This window comes from Mastacembelus armatus, chromosome 22, assembly GCF_900324485.2.
Source record: "Mastacembelus armatus chromosome 22, fMasArm1.2, whole genome shotgun sequence".
Lineage (NCBI taxonomy): Eukaryota > Metazoa > Chordata > Actinopteri > Synbranchiformes > Mastacembelidae > Mastacembelus > Mastacembelus armatus.
The window spans coordinates 3715180-3732284 of NC_046654.1; the positions used below are offsets into that span (position 1 = coordinate 3715180).

Sequence of the window (17105 nt, forward strand, 5' to 3'; positions counted from 1 at the left end):
TGCATCTGTTTTTATTTGCTAGTTGTGTTTTTTCTATAAATGTTTCCTGTTTCTCTTGAAAATGAGATTCTGATGTCAACCAGACAATCCCAAAGTATGTGGTCAGACTCTATTAATAAGAACAATCTCCTCCTTCTCCCTTTGATTCATTAAAAAAAAAATAAAGAACCCCCAATCAACCATTTGACCCTCAAACTGCTGCAGGACATCTGGATTCATTTATAAACCACATAAAGAGCAGCCTGCATTACTTGGTTGTTTTACAGGTCCACTATTTTGTAATATTTTCCTATAAAGAAACATTTAGATAGTAATTACACTACAATTAGTGACAGCTCAGTGAGATTTGTAGACCTTGTTATTAATTTCCAGATGTTTTGCATGTCGCTCACCTGTTGTCTGAATAAAGCAGGTATTTGGTCGTAAAACCAAAGCAGTGGATATTGATGAAAAGTGATATGATGACCAAAATTATTATGATTCACCGTGACAGAGCAAGATTTCATGGAAATATTTCTGTCATTTGTCTCTTTCATTCATTTCCACAGTGGCCTTTTCACCACTCAGCCACACTAAACACACACAGCAGCATCAGAAGCTGTAATTGGCCAGCAGACAAAAGAAGCTCACTCTCTCAAAGCTGCAAATGACGGCGTATTAGACACATCAATTAACTCAGTGTAATTAACCAGTGACATGTGTCTAATTACTCTGGTGGCACACTCTAACTGCACAGTTTGGTTTGGACCGACCGGAGAAATTTGACCCAGTCCAGCTATTTGATGTCACCATTATAACATTTAGCAGAACGGTTGAATATCTTGTGGCTAGGCGGTGCTGCAGAGACACTGAGGCCTGTTTCTGAGGCACAGGTCATGTGAAGAACTGGTGCATTTGGCTCTGTCTGGTCTGTGGCAAATGTCCAAGGTATTCCAGTCATGTTGGGAGGGGAATTCTTAAATAGCTGTCCTTGCTGGTAAAGCTGAGCCTTGTATGGGATACTACAGAACAAGCATGGTAATCCCAAACCTAAGCTAAAACAGAGCACCCTGCTTTTGAGGTGACCTTTGAGCTGGACAAAATCTAATGAACCGAGTGATGTCCCTCAATCAGCGTCTGTTTGGACTGAAATCTGAAAAAAGTCAACATGGCGTTAGAAAGACCTTTGCAGACTGTAAGGGCCAGCAGCTCGAGGCTACGATAGCTGCCCCTGACATAATGCTGCATCCAGGTCACAGCAATGAAACATAATTAGGAGCAGCACAGTGAGGAAACCCGTTCATGTTAGCAGCCAATTTGTAATTCTGAGTCAGACATAATAGGTCCCACTTGGTGAAAAAAAAACTTCAGGCATCTCAACAAACTGTTGGCATCAAAAAGTTGACACTAATGCAACTGGTTCATTGTATAGATCTGTGTTTGCCTGTCCATTGTAACCCGGGCACAATGCTAAATTGGAGCGTTACACTTTAGTATTTTTATGTATCATAAAATACTCATGTCTGAGGCAGTGACCATGATCACACTAATTTACCTGTCTGAATTCCTAAGTTTGTAACCTTAACCACTTTATAACACCCTCAAAACTTTCTCAATGGGACAAAGACGTGTGCACTACTTCCTGTTAACCATCCCGCACAGCAACACTGCACATATCATGAAACATCTCCTAACGTGATTGATAACCCTGCGGCTTCCATCACAGTTGAAATATTGCTAAGTCCTGAATGGCTCTGGGAAAAACACATCACCACAAACATGCGTGAGATGCAAGAACAAAAACTACAGAAATACAGAACACTCATGTGACACAAACAAAACCTCCAGTTTTGGCAGAAAACTTATGCTTCTATAGCAGGAAACTGTTTGAGAGAAGGTTCTTTAAGACACCAAAAGGTGAAACTGTGTTCCCTCCTAAACCACTCGAGTATGATACTTCTGACCAAATCCATGCTCGCTCTAGTGGAAATCCTACCAGGTGGGGCCCACGTTGGGCCCAGCTGTGAATGTGACATGAGGTAGGAAAAAGAGCACATATAACCAGTTAACCTTCCCTGAGTCAACAAAGATAAAAACAGCCATTGTCGGTTCACTAACGAGTGCCATTGTTGTGACCAGCTAAAGACACTTCAGCTTTAAGTAAAAAATGCGACTTCAGTCTTAGAGGAATTAGTGAAATCCAACTCTCCACATACTTTTGTCTGATGCTCCTAATAATTAGCAGTTAAAACACTGATTCAAGCCTGTAATTAATCATTAAGCCATATGCAGCCCAGCAGGCACACTCCAGTCAAAATGTAAACAACCCCCAAAGCTAACAATGTCCCTATTTGAATACTTGTCCCGGCGGAAGCATGGGGGTTAAATGAAGGGTGTCTACTTCCTGTAGATAAGTGATGGCCACACTGAGAAGTCCTAAGACATAGAGGAAATTATTTTAACAAAAGCTGTACAAACAAGTCGATAATCCTCATCTACAAGTCTGCCTGCCCTCAGATTGTCACTTCACTGCTAGCTCACGAAGCTGCAGTGCCATGTGGAGTGTTTTCTTTTGTAATCTGCCCCAGCAGCTGCTGCTGTGCCTTCTGGTTAGTCTGCTTTGTCTGTCTCATCGTTCAAGTAGCGTCAGGAACGTGGCAGTTTTCTCACAAAACAATGATGTCACATCCTTCGTGGACAATCATCACATTGCTGGGAAATCTGAGAAGGTGTGGCACAGTTATCTGCTGAAGAGACACTCCAGTCATGGTTGTTATACTTATTCTCTAGAAATCCACCTGTATGCCATCATGCCCTGTGCATTCTTCTGGGAATTCGTCCGGCCCACACCTGAAGATGAAACATGGTGGACATTTATTTTTGGGTCAAATATATTTAAACTCTACATTTGGTATGTCTGGCTGTTTCCAAGCAGCATTTTGACAAATACATCATTAAAAATAAGACAAATCCAAATTTATTTTTTTCAACTGCCTTGGAAAATTAACTTCAAAACTACTGAACACAGAAAACGTGGAGTAAAACTGACGTCCAAATAAGATTTACAGAAAAGCCTCCAGACTCAAAGATATTGTTTTGTCAACTACTATTTCTATGTCAAGAATGAGTATTCACACAATATTTTAGTCGGGGAGTTGAGGCTGTGTTGCCATGGTGATCTGGTTCAGTACCTGTTAATGGAAGACCCAAATATATGATAAAATGTTTGGATTCCCATTTCATCAAACAGACGTGTCAGAATAATCAAACATTTCACTCATCAAACAGCGGAGCCTCTGCAGCAAAGAGTTGTGCTTCTCTCGCTGGAGATCAAATTATTTTTTAATTGCATAAAAAACAAAAGCGAGCCGACTTGTAATGGTGCCCAGGGGCTGGATAATGAGACAAAAAAAAAAAAAAAAAAAAAAAAAGCCAACTGGTTTAGACACTGAAAGCATCATTACAATGCAAAGCTTAATCAAATGGCGCTCCTTAGGATTTCTATGGAGACAGTCAATTCTCCAGGCGCCCTGAAGCAGCCTCAGCGGAGAATCACTTAGAAATCAGAATAAGTCCATTCAGCTTAATGCTCAGTGTGAACACATAAGAATTAAAACGCTGGAAAGCTTTTGTCCTCTGTAAGACCATTTCTGTTAAAGTTGGAGAAGCTCCAAATCCTGGGTGGAGATGTCTGCTACAAACAGATCCTGAGAAAGAAACACTGACGCAGCATGAAAATAAATGAGTAGCCACTGTGTTTTCTATAAGGACTCCATTGTCAACAACATTTAGCTTATGTTTCACAATTCCCATCATTTAATGTCATCTGTGTTTTGACCTAAAGATTGACACTGTCCGACTCATTGCTCTGAACCAAAATTTAACCACCCTTTCTTTTTAATTGCTTAACAACCTCTGCTCTTAGGCAGCGTGTGTTCGTGTCTCTGTGACAACAAGGCAAAAATGAAAAAGCTGCGTTGTAAAAACCCTTAGAAAACCCACTTCCTAAATTAAGTCTGTTAACAAATGATTACTGTGACGGGAAGAAAAGACGCGTCATTATGTTTTTAGCTTCTTTTCTGAGGGTGAGGAGCAAGACCCCCCGTCTTCTGATCCCACATGAGTCCGTTTCAGAGCGCTCTGTGCCGGGACCTTTTCCCTCTGTGGCCGGGTGTCTCCAAGTGTAACGTCAGTCTCGTCCTCTGATTCTGAGGAGACGGCGAGGTTCTCACTCACATGTGGCACCAGAGTCCGGTGCTGGCCATTCACTCCAGGGCTACGTTGGCTCTGGGTGTTACCGTCTACAGCCACTGAGCTGCTACATGCCTCTCCACTATCAGAGCTGTCTAAAGCCGACTCTGCAGCAGCGTTGCCTTCAGTCCTGTGTGGGTCCAGAGGCGATGCAGCTGTATTTCTTTCTGTCTCAGTTCTGTCACTCCCTTCCTCATTCTCCGGGCTCTCAGGGGACATTACTGGGCTTGGACACACAAAGTCAGAAGGGCTCAGACATTTTTCCTCCTCTCTGGCGCCACCAGTGCGGGGCTTGATTTGGAGGGAGTTTTGTTCCTCGTCTGACCAGGAGGAAGACAGGTCATCAATTGAGATCGATGGGTAACTGCAGGAGTCGATGGCTGAAAACAGAGCTTGTACGGACTCAGGTCGATCGCCAGCTCTGGAGACCACATGCATGCGACGCCTCCTCATGACATTGCGCCGTCTCACTGCACTACGCCGCTCCTCGTCGTCACTGCTGCTGCTGGAAGTGGATGTGGAGGAGCTGGAGGCTCCAGCAGGAAGCGAAGGTGAAGACGTGGGGCTGGACAGTGTGGAGTTGTCCCTGGGGCTCGGCGAACGAGGGCGAGGCATGGGGTCAAGCCAAAACTCACTCGAGTCCGAGTCCTCGTTAGCCAGAAAGCCAGACTGGTGCTGCTGATGCCTGCTTCGTCTCCTCGGCCGCTCATCCCCGTCCGCCCCTGCCGGCTCCTCTCCTCCTGAGACATCCGGCCCAGACAGAAGGGAGGATGAGGAGTTATCAGAGTCACTGTGGTGACCAGCAGCAGTGGCAGCGGTGGGAGCTGTCGGATTAGCTCGCGTGGCCCGTCGTCCACGGGCATGGAGCTGCATGATGGCCTCCTCGCTCAGGTCGCTGTCAGAGTCTGAGCTCCAGCCCTCGATCTCTCGACGCACCAATGAGTCAAAAAAAGCCATCATGCGAGGGTCCTCCTGGATGGACTGGCTGACGTAGTCATGGGAAAGACCACTGCCGCTGTTGAGCACCAGGCTGATGTACTCCTCATGCGTGTACAGGCTGCGGGACTTGTCCTCCACACGGCCCTCCAGATCACCCAGACTGTCAGGCTGCTGGTAGGGACTCCACACCTGGGACAGACAGAAGCAGACGAGAAGAGATAGAAAAGGGGGGTTGATGAAGACCAAAGCAGGGAAAGATTTAAAGTTGGCAGATCAAGGCAGATTCACAGAATAAAAAATTAAGAAGAGAGAGTGGAGAGGTCCAGATTCATTGGAAAGATTTCCTGGTAAGGATCTTTTATTGCAGAACACCTGGCCCTGTACAAATGGGCTAATGTACAAAACAGACAGCATATGCTGTTGTGTGCTAACAAAAGAAGCTAAACGTTTGTTTCTAACTAAAATATTTGTCAAAATTTTTGCCAAAAAGGCTCCAAACAGCCATAAACTTTAACAGCACCTGAAGTCAAAATCGCATGTATGAGATCTTCTGCTGTTCAGAGACTTTGGAGTAAAAAAATATTTGGCTCTTGTCTCATAGAAAAGATAGATGTCTCCCAGTGCAGCAGTGTGTGTGTCGCTGACGCATTTTTCATCGTTTTTGAACAACAATGCAGGCCTAGGCCACAGATGAACAAGCTAATCCAGGCTGCAGACATTACAAGTGAGTAGAGCTAATTCAAATCTGGTTTTTCTGTCCGTGTGATGAGTGTTGAAATTACTGTTAACATAGAAAATCACCAGCCTCGTCCTTTAAACAGGCTGTGGTCCACAGAGTTAGCAGCCATCATGCTGTCTGCTCAGATCACGAAGTGTCGAGCTGAACTGACAGAAAAGAAGAACTGGGGACTGAGCTGCTTACTCATGCAGCATGATATGAGTAGAGGGTTAGCAAAGCAACATGTATTCTGGTTCCATGAGCAAAATAACTGACGGTGAGACATGAAGCCAACTTCATATGCTCCCTTTTTTTAGTCATAAGGTCAGGACTAGGACGAAACCGTGAGTCAGAGAGTTTACAATGATTAAGATGTGTAAGGCAGGATCGCAGCTGTGTGCTATGAAACACCAAAAAACCCTGGGGTTGTTAGGAGTCATTACACTGCTGACTCTTCTCAGAGATTTCCAAGCATCAAAACAAACCACATGAGAACTGCTGAGGAGGTTATGCCATCAGAAATACAACAAGATGCTTTTCTTTTTTTATATATATATATATATATATATATATATGTTGGAAAACTTTTGATTTGAACTGACATTAATGACTGGTCGAGCTGCAGTGCAAACTTTAAAAACACTGTTGATTTACTGGCACTGTTATGAAGGTATTTGTGTTTGATCTACCTCTAATTGCTCAGACTTTGAGAGCCTGGCAGTATATCACAGTATGGCTCTGGTTTCGGACATGCTGCAACTGTAGAACCACTTCTATCCTCCCATGACCCAGTTTTTGGACATTGCCCACCATCATCTGTTTCAGACAACAGTCAATGATAGGAGAAATCCATCTTTTTTTAATTTGCCGCTATACAAAGGGGAGTCAGAGCACAGCCAGTCACTGCGCAGGGTCATTGGAGATCAATATCTTACTTCAGGACACGTTTGTTTTCTGAACACGCAGACTCGGATGTTCACGTACAGATCTAGATGTTGCAGTAGAAAGAAGATTCACCTCGCTGTAACTATCTCTTAAAAACAAAGATAACCTTCAGTCTAAAGCGTTCATAGATGATATTCCTTCACTGACCTTGATAACTTTCTCCACCCCAGAGGAGCAGATCATGTAGGTGTGAGGGTTGAAGCGGACCTGGTTCACAATGGATCGGTGGCCCTTCAGGACCATGAAAGCACCGTTCACCACACGCCCAGGCCCTCCTGAAAAGCAAAAGCACAGTGTGTGCCTGTTAATGCGATACTGGCAGACCAAAGACACAAGGTTGCAGCTACAGAGACAAAAGACGATGACAAAACAAACACAGCCATAATCATTCAACCTGTTCCTGGACCTTTCAACACAGAAAACACTGTGAAACACACCAGTGTTAACAGCAGTAATGCAATAATATGGTCTGATAATATGGTCTGACACCACATAGGCCCAGAGCACATATTTTCAGTCTGAGTAACTCCAGGGAAAATAAAAGCCTTAAATGTGTCAGGTGGTGCCACAAAGCTACAAACGACCACATTCTTGTTGCATTCGGGGATTTTCTTCCAGAGTAATTAGATTTGAGACGTGTTCACAGTAAGAAGATGTGGAGCAGCATTTACTCTGGCTCTGCAGTTGGTTATACCAGGTGGGAACATTTGATATAAACTTAAAGTGAACCTCAGGCTTCAAAGGGGATGATTATATAAAGAGACAGATGTTAATGTAGGATATCGGATAGTTACTCATGCCTGGAAAACACATTGCGACCAAACGAACTGATGGTAAACCACAGTCTGGGTTGAAGCACATTTGTTTATTCTACCCTGGTGCCACTGAAATCTTTAACCTTGGAGAATGAAATGTCATCTACAAACAAGTTCCTTTTAACTCATGTTTACAAGTCCCTGTTCACTGACGTGTGAAGTTGAACAAAATACAGGAATGCAAGAAAATGTTCCACTATTGTGCACAGAAGGAAATTAGCTGTCCTTTCCTGGGATCCAGATTAAATTATTCTACTTTTGTCATGCAGAGATGACACAATGATGGTAAATCATGGCCTAAGCAGGAGCGTACACCCACAAATATGCAGTAGGTGCAGACAGATTTATTATCTCACCTGCTTCTGGATCCTTTGGTATTTTCCACATGTAGAGGTTGAAGTCATCTGACCCAGACAAGATGTACTGAGGGGAAAACAGAGGAATGTTCAGAGGTTTAGGTCTGCTCACTTTTCTGTGACAGAAATCAATATATGGCACAAAACCACCAGATCTTATCAGAGCACCATGCCTCATCATGTGGGCTCTGACATGGGAGTCTGACCCTAACAGAGCTCCTGCTCCCTGTCTGAACTGGCAGACACATGGTTCTACTTAAACCTGTCACTTAGGGTAAGTTTTGACAGAGCACGAATGGGGAATGTTCATTCTGACGCAATAGGTACAAAAAAAGGGACCTGAAGGGCACAGAAAGACCACAGCTGTGTCAAAAACTGTGAGCTTCTGTTGACCTGCTTATCCAGGCAGGAGCGCCCCCTGTGGCCACAGAATATGGTGCAACAGCAATACTGCTTAGTTTTTATTTTTTGTCTAATTCTGTCAAAAACCGGCCTCAACCAAACACAAACAAAGAGCTAACAGTTTTATTTACCTGCAAAACTAAGAGCCAATTTATTATTAGATGTGAAATATTTCTGCAGCTTTTTATCTGTAATGATCCAAAAAATTTCCATCTGTGAACATCTGCTGGTCTCTGTGTGTACATTTAGCTTTCAGACACTAGCTGTTTATATCCTGATGTTTTCATTAAAAAAAAAAACAACATACATTAAATGCTCTGCAGTGATGAAAAATCATTATTTCTCAAGCACAGACTGTAACTCAAAGCAGTGTAGCTGCAGGGCACATGGACACAGCCTGAACACCTGTTTGCTCGCCGCAGGTTCCCAGAGGGCACGTCAAACAGGAATGTTACACCCATGACACCCTCCACTTTCCATCCCATCAATTTCACCTGGTAAGCTGCCATGTCACACCTCTGCTTTCACACCACTCTGAGAAAATCCCCCAACTGTGCTGGATTATTAAACCTGACATTTACACTCGATGTAACATTGGGGATAAATTGCTTAGTTTTCTACAGTTTTGATTTCACAGTGAATGTGCAGCTCTCACAACCTCCATAAATGTAGTAGGAGTCCTATTAACTGAGGTACAGAATTGTTTAATGGGTCAATACAACAGACATACTAAATTAATCTAGTTTGCAAATGTTCTAACTGCAGCTTTAAATGCCTGGCCAACAATTAAAATATCCTTATTAAATCCAGAAATCATGGACATATTAAAGACCAACTTAATGCCAGGTGCAACAGCTGTGTGTCAAGTCTCACAGCTGTTGCACCCGACCACACCACACACACTGCTGGGTGCAGTCAGATGTGGGTGGATGTTGTCAGAAGCTGTGCTCTGTTGCATCTGTCGCCACACCCACTGGTGACATCATGGCGTATGGACACCTCCGGGTGACCTTTGACTTCACGGTAGCAAGGCGACAAGTGAAGAGGAAGATTTTCAGATCATTTTTATGTTTATTTTAATGATTCGTCACCTCATTAGTTTATTGAACTGACACACTCCCGATCCCAATAACTACAACCCCAAAAGCTTCATCTTACTTTTATTGCAACGGACGCTGAGACTGAAATAGTGAAAACCACTATATTTATCTAAGAACCACATTTTGACCTAAAGTCAGACTCAGCTGTATGTGTTGTATGAATAAACCTGTAATTTAGATGGTCCAAACCTGCTGATTGGGCCTTAAAGACGTCTACAGTGAACACCAGACCAATGCAAATGCTGTCCGCAGCAGGTAAATGGATTCAGCCCCATGTCTTTTTACAGACCTGACGTGATTCTTTAACCTTTAAAGGCCTTCCTTTGCTCATGTAGCAACGGATCAATTTAAAGCCTCCATGAGCTTCACTGACACCCGCGGATAATGTTAACATAATAAACATGACTGTGGGGTGATGTCATGTCTGAGGAGGACTACTGGCTGAGTACAGTGGCTTCTGGTGTTCCTCCAAAACATAGAAGTCCCAATTTCACAGGAGAAACTAAAATATTCTTCTGTTTTTATTCTTTTTACTGAACCTAAATGTTCCCAATACTCCTCTTAAATTTCATTTTAGGCAATCACAAACTCAGACAAAGCATTATCCCTACTGTTTGACATCACCTCTCTCTCTCTGTTCACTCAATTAGAAGGTAAATCACACTCTTGGGCAATAGTTTATATCCAAACACTGCTTGTATGACTGCACATGTACAAGAAATTAAATGCTGTAGGCATCTCACATGACACTTTAAATTTCCCCATGTATAAGGTTGACATATGGTTCTTGTTGGGATACCTCTAAAATCTGCTGCTGTGGCATTTTTATGAATGTGTTATTACTTAAGGCTTGTCCACAACTGTGCATAGATGTTGACGTGTATCTAGGAGGTGATAAGGTTTATGGATAAGCGTGTGTCAGTCTGACAGTTCCAGACAGTCAAACAACAAAAAGGAGCAGATACCAGAGAGAGTCACCAACAGTGAGGAAATATAAACATTTATGCCTGGTCCATAACTCCATTACTCTTGTTTTGCTGCTTGTTTTCACAACAAAATTCCTGTCTTCTTCTGCATTTTCTATTCTTTGTTGTTTGAGCGCCCCCTAGCCAGAATCCTAATGTGTATAAACACAACAGCTGACGTGACGGACACATATGTTCCCATTTGTGCAGTGAATATAACTTCAGTAAAAGTAGTGACAGTGGCAGAAACAGTAGTTTTACTTTAGTATGTGTGTTATTCGAGGACAAACCTGATCTTTGTCTCCGGCAAAGCAGCAACTTTTCATAGTGCAGGAGTTGAAGTAACCCTGATTGTCAAACTGGAAGCTGGGCAGGCGGGAGTGCAGCTCATAAAGGACGGGGGGCAGGCGGCGACGCAGCGCCAGCAGCTGGGTGCCGGTGCTGTTGAAGCGCACACTCATGGCGCTCTGCAGGGACATGCTGCCTCCATACCGCAGCAAAGAACTGAGGGGACAAGTGGAAAAAAACATTAGAGCAATAAATGACCTTCATTTATCAACCCAGAGGTAATGTGTTAACTAATCTAGGAAAAAAAGGGAGAATCGTGGTGTAGAAGAACTAAGAGATTATCTAAATATGTGAAGAGTCAAATCCTCCTGCCTGACACTTTCTAAGGGGTTTTGATTTAAGTGTCGACTTTGCCCCTTTACCACTAACATCACTGTTCAGTCGTGTTGGGGTAAAGTAAAACTCTACAGTTGCAGAACATCTTCTGTGGCCTGTGTGGGTTGAAAAACATGATCTCTAGGTATTGATGTCCTATGTGTTTTAAATACTTTGAGGCACTGAAAGCACAAAATAAGAAATGTTACCATTACCGCAATAACCATAACATCAGAATATATACTGTAATATATGGTTAAATGAACATCTGTTAACGAGACATGTAAATACTAAATTAACACCAACCAAATATTTCATTTAATAAACTTCACTGGGCAGCTATTTTTCAACTTAACTAACAGTGAACTGAGGCAATTTCTATGAGTGACTGCAAACATGAACCCACTGCAGAGAGGCAGAGCCAACAGTGGAGGAAGAAATATGACTCAGTGTTTACTTTCACTTCATTTGTTGTGTGGTAATAACTTAAACCTGAGCTAACCTGAGCATGTGTAAACACGTACTCTGTGGAATTCACTGTTTTCTCAGAGTCATTTTATTGGTGTAAACATTTGCTATTTGCACTGAGACAGTCCTGCAGTGGTGATTAGAGTAACAGTGAAGCAACAGCACCACCAGGTGGAGAAACATGGATGCTCCACAGTCACCAGATAAAACTGATTTTTGGTTAACACTCCTGTAGTTGCGCAATGAATAAGACCTGCTTTAGTAAGAAAATAAATGTACACCATATGTGCATCCTTCAACCTTTTTTAGAGAGATAAACACAATACCTTTGCTTACTACTGTTCTAAGTCAGTTAAGTAAATAATTGATAAAATCTATATTAATCTAATGAACAATGTACATTCATCTGTAGATAAATATTTCCTAGTGAGGAAATGAACCACCTGTATAAATGTAACCGCACAATTATTTTAGTTTGTTTTACTGCAGTAATTTAGTTGTTTTTACTGGTTTATTATTTGTAGTCACACATATGGGTTTCCTTCTTATTATTAACTCTATGGATTTATTTTTCCCTACAGAGAACAATAAAGTTTCATCTTATTTTAAAAATTGGTCCAATAAACAGAAAGCTGGGAGAAGCATCTAACCTGCGTGGCTTGCGAATGTCCCATAATCCAACTCCCTCCTTGGAGTTAGCTGTGGCGAGCAGCCTGGGCTCCACGGGATTGAACATCACACTGTGGAAGGCTGAAGGGTAACTTGCCAGGCAGAATGGCTCTATAAACAAGAGTTACATGAACATCAGCGGTGCCAAAACATCCATGATGTGATAGATTTTCACACACTAGTCACACTCCTGTTACATCCAAGCAGAACGCTTCCAACTCAACAGCCACTTTCACACATCACATGTCAATTATCAATTTAACCAAATATTTCCCAATCACAAGTGTGTTTACTTTATTTTAATCCATTACATTTTTTGGCTAAGGTGCGACTGCCAATCAAACACACAGGCAGACAGCTCAATGCCAAAACATTTGTTTTTAACTTTCATCTTTTCAAAACTGGGCCTTCGGTGCCAAAACACACTGAGATGAAATCCACGCTGGCAGAAATGGAAGCGCGATAACTGCTAAACATATTATTAGGACAACCTGGTCACAAGGAAGGATTCTGAAATAGAAGGATGTGGACGTCACGCAAGATGAGCCACTGCACTTTCAGTTATCAGCAAGTCTGAATGCCATCATGAATTATACTACACCAATTTCACTCCAGCAGAGTCACTTAAAATACACTGCATGACTTCACATGAACAGCTTTTTAATTGCAACCATAATGAGACCGAGTAAAAGTAAACCTGTAGGTTTCATGTCATAAAGCTAATTTTGTAGACGGATCCACAGCTGGTAACAGACTGCTGTTGGCAATTTGATCACCACCACTAGCTGAAAATGCAGGAAAAATGGGAGACTGCATCAACATGTTTTTCATGCTGTTTAGAAGAACTTGTAAATCCTCAGAAACTTGCAGTAAAGAATTTGAGAAATCTTATCCTCAGTGTTTGTAAGTTATCTAGAATCCTCCATGCCATGTACAAAGGAGTGAAGTTTTTAAGCACGATCACATGAAGGACCCTGGATGGTCCAGGATAAGGTTGGATGGACTGATCCAGGATTAGACATAAACTTTAAACATGGCCCCACCAAACATTGCTATATAAAGTTATTTTTATTGTCACACCAACCAATGAACACATGCATCTCTGCTTACCTCCATGTGGCGGCTCGCGAGTGTCCCAGATAAGAACACGTCCGTCATCAGATGAGCTGGCAAATATGTTGTCGTTGACCGGGCTGACAGACAAGCTGTACACGGCGTCGATGTGCAGGAACACGTTCAGAGTTTCCCTTCTGTTGAGCCATCAATCATACAAACGTTTACTGTTCTGTTAGTGTAAAGCTACGCACATGAGCCACATCAAATTTAATGAATGGCCTGGCAAAAAGTGTTACAATAATGGATGCAAGACCAGGACATTTTACCCACCTCTCCACATCATGAAGAATCACCTGTTCATCATTTCCTATACAACAAAGACAAGTTCTGAAGTGAAGGTGTGCAGGTGTGTGCAGGACAAATGCTCTGCTCTAATCTAATCGTCAACCCAATGCTGAGAATGAAGTCTAGCTTGTTTTCAGGTGTGTATTAGATAGCATGGGTAGTTAATTATTTATCAATGATTTACTAAAGCTCAACAGCACTTTACTGATACTCAACATGTTTTCATGGTCAGCAGACAGATCTCACCATGCGCCTCAAAAACAACATAGTTCAGCTCCAACATTTTAGAAAAGTTCGACTTTCACATCCATAATTTACATCCAACACAACCCATGCACATGAAGAAACAACATTTCCACCAACACATAAATACACAAAGTACCAATTAAACATTATGCTAATAAAATCCTTTTTCTGATCATGTACAAACAGATTTTGACAACAACTTGTCCTCAAATGTGTTTGTTCTTTGAACATGCATTTTAAAGCATCTGCAGTGAGTCTGTCAGTGAATTTGGTGTTTGTCATTTGATGCTCATCAAAGTGTCTCCTCACCAAAAGTTGTTTCACTTAATATTTTATCTTTTACCTACAAGACAATTCTACATTTCCAGGTTAGTTCTAAGAACAGGAATGGATCCTCTTGTTGCAGAGTTCAGATGGTGTTTCTCTTGTTCTTACCACCAGAGAAGACCTTCTTATTGGTGCTGTCAAAAGCCAGACAAAAGATGTTGGACAGGTGCTCCCCCTTCAGTTTCACAGGCTTGGACCGACCATGGATGGCTTTCTCCATGTGCCAGAGCAGGACCCGGCGGTCGTCTCCTCCTGCACACATGAAAGTTGAACTGATACCACTAAACGCACAAAATTACTCATAGTATATAATCTCCAAATTTGTTTGACTTGTAATTACTTAAGGCAAAGTCGTGGCCACAGGGTGAAATCATTTCAATAATCTTTAGAGGCTTGAAGGTGTAAAACGCAACAAGATCCACCATTTGAAAACTAATCACCAAAGATTTGAATAAACAATAATTATAATCAATTTTTAAGGAAAACCTCAGACTGTTCCCTGTGAGGATTTCTTTTTCAGTTTATCATCATAAGACAAGACATGACTTTGGACTGTGAGATCCTGGAATGAAGACATTTATTGTTTTACAATCTCTGGATTTTTTTAAGCCAATAACTTATGAATTACTCATAAAAAGAATCTTTAGTTGGGATATTTAAATTCTGTTGCAGATGACACTGAATACATATATGCAAAAATGGGAAAACACTGTGTGGTGGATTTGTTGCAACACTGGAAGTCCATTTTCATGAATTATTGATTACACATGGCACTCCATAGGCAAATTACCTATTTTGCATATTTAAATGAACACGTCTACAACCCCTGCAGCAAATGTCCATGCATATTATATATAGCTTTTTTTTAAAAATAACCTTCAGTAGATATCACAGCTTGCTGAAACATTTTGTGGCCAGCTAAGAGCCTGTCGGTTCCTGATTTAGAAACTTTCACCAACTCTTACATGCAGATCAGTTCCTGCTATGCACACACAGCATGTTTACCACCCACCAACAGATTCTCAGTGACTTAGGACTGCTCCTAAGTCTTCAGCCTGTGCTTCTTCAAGAAGTTCAGGTTGGATTTTTACTTTGTACCATCGCCCTGCTGTGAAAGCCATAGTATCTCATGATGTTTTGTGTTTGTATCCAGACCTTGTAGATATTCAGTGGAATCCATGAATCGCTGTGCAAAAAGGGTGTTTTTAATGCGTGTTTGCTGCAGAGGTTGTATTTACTTCTTTAACGTCATGTCCACACACTCATGAAGGTGACAGGGTTAACGAGCTGCACTAGTTTTACTGAACTGCTCAGATGGAGTACAGCTCAGACACTCCAGCTAAACTGCAGCCCTATTGTGCAAAGTAAACATCTAGGCCAGGTTGTTTTTAATCCCCTCAGGACAAAAACCAGCTGTGTGATATGAGCAGGGGGGCACAAGAAGACCCCTCAGTGGTCGTGTTGTGGCCGGACAGACGGGACTGGTCCGCGGCTTGTGCCCCCTTGTTTTGACGTTAGCTAGGCTAGGCTAGGCTAGGCTAGGCTAGGCTAGCTTAGCATGCTAACGGATTAAAACAGTGCAAGCTAAGGAGAAGGAGGATTTGTCAACTTGCCCGACACCAGCCATTCTCCGCCGCTGTTGGAGAACTCGATGGCGTTGACACAGCCGAAATGTCCGAGCATGTCCTTCTTGTAGAGGCTGGTGCAACCGGCCAACCTGCGTCTCTGGAATTCCTCCTTCATGAGCGGCTGCCCGGTGAGCTCTCTGCGGGACAGAAAGCCCACGGAGGAGCGCATTCCGCAGCCCTTCAGCTCCTTCATTTTTCGCAGTGGAGGGAAAAATAACAATAATACCACCCGCTTTTTGTTTTCACCACCGCAGACTCGACATCTGCTCGTGTTGGTCGCTGGATGTGGCGCACACGGATGTTGGTCTACATTATGGTGGATCCCTGCCGCCCGCTGCTGATGTCGACGTCGGTTTGTTCCTCCTCTGTCCCAGCAGCAGCTTCCTGCTCCGGGGGAGGATCTCACCCCGTCCCCCGTGTGTCGCTCAGCATCACCAGACTGACTGGACTCACTTTGTCTGCAGACACAAGCTGTGATTTCATGTTAAAAACAGTTTAGTGAAGCCCGGTAAACAAACCTGAAACTACCACCTTTGACACTGTATCATCGAAAACTGGTGCAATTATTTATGTATTTTTATTTTTCAGAGGAAGTCACATTGCTCCTATACAAATATTTTATTTGAAGAGTGTTTCATAGACATGTTGCCAGTTGTGAACAGTAATTCAGTACAGTTACTCACATACTACTGTACCTAACTAGTTTAAAGAGTATTTTCACTCTGTGCTATTTTAGATTTTACTTTGCAGTATCCCAGAGGGAACTATTGTACCATATATATATATATATATATATTCCAGCTATACTTACCTGTAGATTAGATTTTTATATACAAAAATACTGTGCTATGCTGTGTTTCGTGTACAGTACAGTTACAATGGCCCCAAACCAAGCTGCTTCAGCATTAAAATGCTGCTTGCAGGGTCATAATAATAATAATAATAGAAACAAAAATAAATTGTTTTTTTTAATTAAATCTACAATTTCCTGAAAATGAGCTCAGGACCTTTGGAACAGCAGTTGAGAAAACCCACAACATCCATTTAGTAGCTGCTCTGTCAATCATATCACATGGTCTTTATCAACTCAACAGCTACAAAAGGAATTTTGATCATTTTCTCAGCTGCTGTTTCCATTGTCATGAATGAACTGTGGCGCTCAGGAAAAAGGAAGGCCCACATTTATATAAATTACACTCATTTTCTCTCATTTTCTACCAGCAGCAGTGGGAA

General features: G+C 42.3%; 1 protein-coding gene across 1 annotated transcript; it reads right to left on the minus strand.

Annotated features, from left to right (window-relative positions):
* Positions 1-3303: 3303 nt before the first annotated feature.
* Positions 3304-16279, minus strand: dcaf5 (ddb1 and cul4 associated factor 5). Its single transcript, XM_026299114.2, has 9 exons — positions 15858-16279; positions 14353-14496; positions 13657-13693; positions 13381-13520; positions 12252-12381; positions 10761-10974; positions 8004-8070; positions 6980-7107; positions 3304-5358 (listed from the first exon to the last, which is right to left on the minus strand). Exons 1-9 carry the CDS (start codon positions 16063-16065, stop codon positions 4039-4041), a joined length of 2388 nt encoding a protein of 795 aa, XP_026154899.1. The 5' UTR covers positions 16066-16279; the 3' UTR covers positions 3304-4038.
* Positions 16280-17105: the final 826 nt, after the last annotated feature.